The sequence below is a fragment of the Cylas formicarius genome, unplaced genomic scaffold (assembly GCF_029955315.1).
Source record: "Cylas formicarius isolate icCylForm1 unplaced genomic scaffold, icCylForm1.1 PGA_scaffold_10__41_contigs__length_53128322, whole genome shotgun sequence".
Classification (NCBI taxonomy): domain Eukaryota; kingdom Metazoa; phylum Arthropoda; class Insecta; order Coleoptera; family Brentidae; genus Cylas; species Cylas formicarius.
The window spans coordinates 49546626-49552625 of record NW_026844214.1 but is presented as its reverse complement, the minus strand read 5'-3'; the positions used below and the strand labels follow the sequence as shown (position 1 = coordinate 49552625).

The 6000-nt window shown below is 32.3% G+C and overlaps 1 protein-coding gene across 2 annotated transcripts in view; it reads right to left on the bottom strand.

The window, feature by feature from the left end:
* Positions 1–815: 815 nt before the first annotated feature.
* The window catches only part of LOC132700853 (sodium- and chloride-dependent transporter XTRP3), a 59317-nt gene continuing 54132 nt past the window's right edge, over positions 816–6000 (bottom strand). Inside the window, exon 10 of one of the 2 annotated variants that reach the window (XM_060668427.1) lies at positions 816–5272. In XM_060668427.1, the coding sequence (XP_060524410.1) occupies positions 5135–5272 (138 nt within the window). In that variant the 3' untranslated portion in view covers positions 816–5134. The remainder of the gene's footprint in view (positions 5273–6000) is intronic. The other variant, XM_060668435.1, reaches the window with a different exon arrangement.

Sequence of the window (6000 nt, the reverse complement as noted above, 5' to 3'; positions counted from 1 at the left end):
AAAAAGAAAGTTTTGAAAATGAGCGAAGCAGATTTTTAAAAGGTCAATCTGATAATTTACCTTCAGTGGATATGTTTATGGTGACATCTTACATACAAACAACCGAAAGTTTTTCTTTTGTTGAGGTTCGGGGTGTTAAAGCTAAAAGGTATGTTCATACCAAATTTAGCCAGAAGTTTTAAACCAATATAATAGTGTAATCAGCTTAAAGTTTTTAATATTCAAATGGTATATCAAATAAAATGTAGATAATTCAACAACAAAAAATACAAAAAGGATTTTTTTTTAAACTAGTGGAAACCTAAATACTGATTTTAAAGTATACCGGCATTGATAACTTAAAGTGTTCTTTATTTTACATTTGTGATATTGTTTTTGTGTTGCTTCCATTATTATCACACAAGTACAAACACACCTTTACACGAGCCAAAAATAAACATAAATAATACAATTTTCGGCCTATAATCTCATAAGACTATACATGTCGTCGTATCGATCAAAAAGCAGCGGTATGACGTCAGGATCATTCCCGTGCGTTTAGTGTCGTGTAAAAGGAATATACATAAACAAACGTATTAAAGAAATAAAAAAAATGTTCAAGTTGCCCATTCCGAATACCCAGAAACCCCGAATGCCATAAGTGTGTCCTTAGCGGTTTTGAAGATATTTGAACGTTCTGGTATTTTACTAACCCTGTATACTGAATGACAACGAACCTTCTGTCCACAGCGGTATTTCAGAAAAAAATACGCAATTTGTTGTGGTGACCGCGTTAAATATTGCCGAACATTGTAAATAATTATCTTTAACTTTGGTATTTTAAATGGAGCACTCCGTATATTTTTAAATTTTTGGACTGGCTAAACAATCCTAAACAACTTTTGCCTAATATACTTTATGTCGAAGATCAATCGTTTTTTATTGACTTTTTACTTTTATGCTCAGGTACTGGCATAGGGCACAAAAATTAATTAATAAAGATTTAAAAGAACCTATTGAATTGATAATTATTGCAACCAAATCACCTGTCATGTTCTTCGGAAAGAATAGGGATCTTTTGGTGTCTGAACTTAGCATACAAGTGGGTGGCAAAGTTTCACAGTTTACAAATTTTGTCAAAAATCTTGGTCTAAGAATTAACAGTGATTTTCATTTTAGATAGCAAATTGGGTACTATTGGGTAATATAATTTCACCCGGTTCTTCTTATTTTCTAGTTCATTTTAGAAATCTTCGGCAGAAAGAAAATGACAGTGAAATATGTTTAGCTTCAATTTTTTAGTGAATTACGCTTTCAATGAGGCGTAAGCTATCTTAGTATGTTTTTGGGAAACTGGTGAAAGTTGAGCCCCAAAAGAGTCGAAAAAAAAAAGACAAAAGATGTCGACAAAATTATAAATCAACAAATAAGAGCTAAGCTTTATGATACAAACGTTAGATTCTGAACGAACACCACAAGTGATAGAGAGAAAGGGAAAATGAAAATAAAAAAGAACATAAAGATTTAAATGCTTTTTAACAAATTTTAGAAGAATTGACATTCAAACATTTAAATTGTTTAGGGACACTGTTGTATAGTTTGTAAAGGTTATAAGAAAATGATCTTTCATAAAATGAGGTATAGGGTGGAGGAAGCGAGATGTAGCCCTGAAATCTTAAATTGAAATTATGAAAGTTGGTTCTGTATTTAATCTTATTTACTAGATAAGAGGGACATTGATTATATATAATACTGTAAAACATTTAATTTCCCTTAACTTATGTGATGTTGGCATCTTCTTGCGTATACCATGTACAAGATTTTTGTACCCTCTGAATTCTGTCTTTATCTATTTTATCCAAATATGTAAAACGTGTTACACTATTTTACAAAAATTCGAAAATGCGACTGGCCGTTTTATATCTTCATTTAAACCTTGGGGCGGCTGCTGTTGTTTCATTGGGTGGAAAGGAGATATAAACCGTATAAATGTACAGTACTATAACGTAAACAACTATTGACGCTATCAGTGTAAATAGCAAAAAGAAGCGGCCCCAAAATGGAGCCTTGGGGTACCCCACAAGATGATATTTTCTTTTCCTAGTTTGTACAAATTGAAGACTACTTCCCAAATAGCTTTTAGTAAGTCCAATCGCGCTCTCCGCCAACAAAATACATAATCGCTAAAATAACTCATAATTTAACTTGTTAAAAGCTTTCGAATAATCCAACAGCATAAGTACAGCAGCTCCAAATATATCATCGCATTTGTACAACTGTAACCAATCCTCAAACAAGACTGATGCCTCGGAAGTATATTAAACACTTTTAAATGTTTCTACAACTCTTGAAATGACTCGTAATATGCTAATAGGTCTAAGTTCACTATGCTGATCTGGATTTTTTTTTAGGCATGAAAATTTTCCACAAACTAGGAAATTTCCCATCGAGCGGAATTGAATTAATGATATTAGTAATAAAAGTGAGAATTATATGACAGCTTAATAGCATCATATCCAGATTTATTTGATCGGTCCCTTTAGCTTGAGATTTGATTTGATATAATTGTTTTTTTACGCTTTCTTCTGCAACTGCATAAAAACTAAATAAAATAAAATTATTATTGATTATTAAAGTAAAAAATATTATTCAGTATATTTAAGCTTTCAGGGAAACAATTTTCATCTTTTTTTGGGCATATATTGAAAAGTTTTTTACAGAGAACCTTAAAATTGTAAAAATTATTATTTATACTGTAGTCCAGTCATTATTTATGGAAATATTAGTTCCAGTCCACGTCACTTTTGTTCCCCTTCCATTTGTTTCAGGCTTTGCTTTTCAGTTTGATCAAATGTCAGATGTCTTTTGAGTTAATTCCATTCAAATAAATCAGATATTCTAACTGCAAATTCGATAAAAAATTATTAAAAAGTTCTTAATCGATATCCTTAAAATTCCTGATTTTTATTATATATTCAGTTTTTTTGTCTATATTACAATAAACCAGTAAATGATCAGATATATGATCTGTATTCATTAACCCTTATTCTACTTTTTTCATTTTTGAAGTTATAATAACATCAAGATGTCAGTGTAAATTTTGTGGGTTCATTTATTACTTGCTGTAAATTTAAGGGTCGAATAGGCTCCGAAAATATTTCGCTACATTGATCTCATGATCATTTCTCAATAACATTCGTTTTCATAAAATAAAATTATTGATCTTGAACAACAATAAACAACAAATAATTAAATGGTTGTAACTGCAGTTATAAACCCCTTAAGTAAGAAATAAAATTTATATAAATATGTGTACACGTACAATGTTAAGGTCTTGTCAACCATTCTCGAATAAACGTTTTGAAAAAAAACAAATCCGTCTTCAAAAACGAAAACTCTGCTGGGAGTCGATCTCAAAAAAACGTTCAAAATGAATATCGTCGAAATGAATATATGACTTGGTGACTAGTGTGTCAACGGGCTTGTTCGAGAATCAGTGATTTTGAAAGAAGCAAACACTAATGCCAACTGAATATGGCTAGCATTAACACCTTTTCTGATAGTTAAATGTATTATTATAAATATATAAAATTATAAATTAACAACAACAGTGCCAAAATTAAATTTGTAGTGTTACCCTTCGTCATATTTGAAGTTTTTCAACTGAAAGTAGCTTACAATAGCTACTTTTGCTATATGTAACTCGTATATTGGATATTTTAAAGTGACATTATAAGTATATTTCAAGTGACCAGCATCCTACGCATTGCCGTGGGTGGTTTGAAACTAACTGAACTACTTCGTAGTAAACTATTTGGTTACATTCTCCCTTCACAAATATACACTTACAAGATTGCCTATGTACACTATTTACATAGCTAACGTCAAAATATCACTAATACTAAGCGATAACAACACTGAACCCGCCACACGAAAGACACCATTGACATTCGATGAACTTTCCTGTAGAAGACCTGTTCTGTTCTTTGTTAAGAGATGTCTTATGGGATACAGGTAGAATTCTACAAATTATACTTTCTGAATGGAAAGGAAATATCAATTTATTCGTCAAGCCATCTGGACCGATTCCAAATTTTAATTCAGAAATTTCGTTTCTTGATAACGTTATTCAATAATTTAGTTTTTTCTAATATTAAGCGTAGATATTTGGCCTTACTCCCTACTAATCAAAATTTATTTCGGTCCGTAGTCTATAATTTTAGCATATCAATTTAATTTTATGCAACAAATTGACTCATTCTCGGTCTTGTGAATTCACAACGCTCTTATTGACTCGACTTGGTTGATTGGCTTAAACGAAACGAGCATTGAAAAAAATCGACATTTTTTGTAGAAGTTATCTGCCCTTTACATACCCCCGCGATAGATTCTGGCGGAAGATTGGAATAAGCACCAACGGCAACAGAATTCCGTCTACTTTCCCGCGAAATATAAAATAGAAAAAATATATTATTTTATATTTAGAATGGAACTTCCGTAATATTTGACTTTGTTTGTATGATAACAAGTTTAACCACAAAAACATAAACACAAGTAATCTTTTCGGTTACTCTCAGCGTACCTAATAGGTATTTATCACTTCGGTAGATCGAGTCGTGTCAACAATGACATCATGCGTTAATAAATTTACATGAAAATGTCTGAATATCAGTTAATAATACGCGTCGGGGTTTGAATCCGCCTGTATTTTTACCAACATCTACTTAAATACTGTTTTAATTGTTTCGAAAGCTGTAATAGATTTGACGACAGCTTTAATTCCGATCTCCATAATTCGTATGACTACGACACCCATTTTATAGTCGTTCTTGAAACATGCGCAAGAAAGACACGCGTATTCAAACTCCCACGCTGACAATATAAAACTTTTCTGCCTACCTAGTATCACATTTTGGGGGACTAGAACTTAATTATTAACAACGCAAAACCGGTTCGAGAACTTGTTCGCTATATATTCGTTCGTTCATTAGCAAATTATCTGAAAATTATCGGTTCTACGCTACTGATAGCAAACACGCCTCGTAAACAACCGCCCTACTTAAAAGCGAATGTTTGGCTGCATACTTTCAGGCTATAATCGTGACACTCGCCAGAACTTTGTACTCGTTAAAACAGTAAGACATCTCTTGTAATTTTAGTTTTTAACCACTTCCATGCGAAAGTTTCGACCTATGCTTGGTTTGCGGTCCGGCTCACTGTGATCATCTGACTCCGAGTCTGAGTCGTAGATCGCCAGTGGACCATTCACGGCTGCGTCATCGTCGTCTTCAAGCTACGCGTACAACAACATTAAAAATTAACACACTCAGTTACTTTTAGCATTAGTTTTGACGAATATCTCGTTTGATTTCAGTACGAAATGAATATATACATAATGTGCAGTTTTATTCGTAATAATTTCGGTCCAGTTTTCATATTTTAATGAATCATTTTTACTCCCAATTTTATTATTAGCGTTATTTTGAAAAAATCTGACCACGCCACTGGATTTGAAAGCCTTTCGTGTAAAAAATTTCGTTGAAATACTCTCTCTATAATAATAAAAGGAAATTAGTTGTTTATAAAGTGTCATTAACCTAGTTATGGGAGTATTAAATGCTGGAAATCGTTAGAAGAATGATTAAATGATCATAGGAGGAAAATAGCCCATATTACTGGTATAGTGCTTTCACAAATAATTGATTTTGGCTTTTTGAAAGTAATAAAACTACCTGTGAGAGTCCCACTGTGTAGAAAAGGTCTGGGTAACGAAAGTGTGGAAGTGCAAGGTCGGAATGCAGAAAAAAAAGAATACCGAGTTTTGGGCCCATTTTAAAACTAAAACTGCAAATGAACATATATCCTAAACGTCTTAACTTTTGAGATACATTGTGGTAAAGTTTTCAAAAATAAAATATTTGTTTTTATCTGTTATAGTTTAATGGAATTTGGCACGCGGGTACTATATATCAAGTCAACAATTTTTTTTAAATACGCCAGTGGAGGGCGTACCTTTCTGCT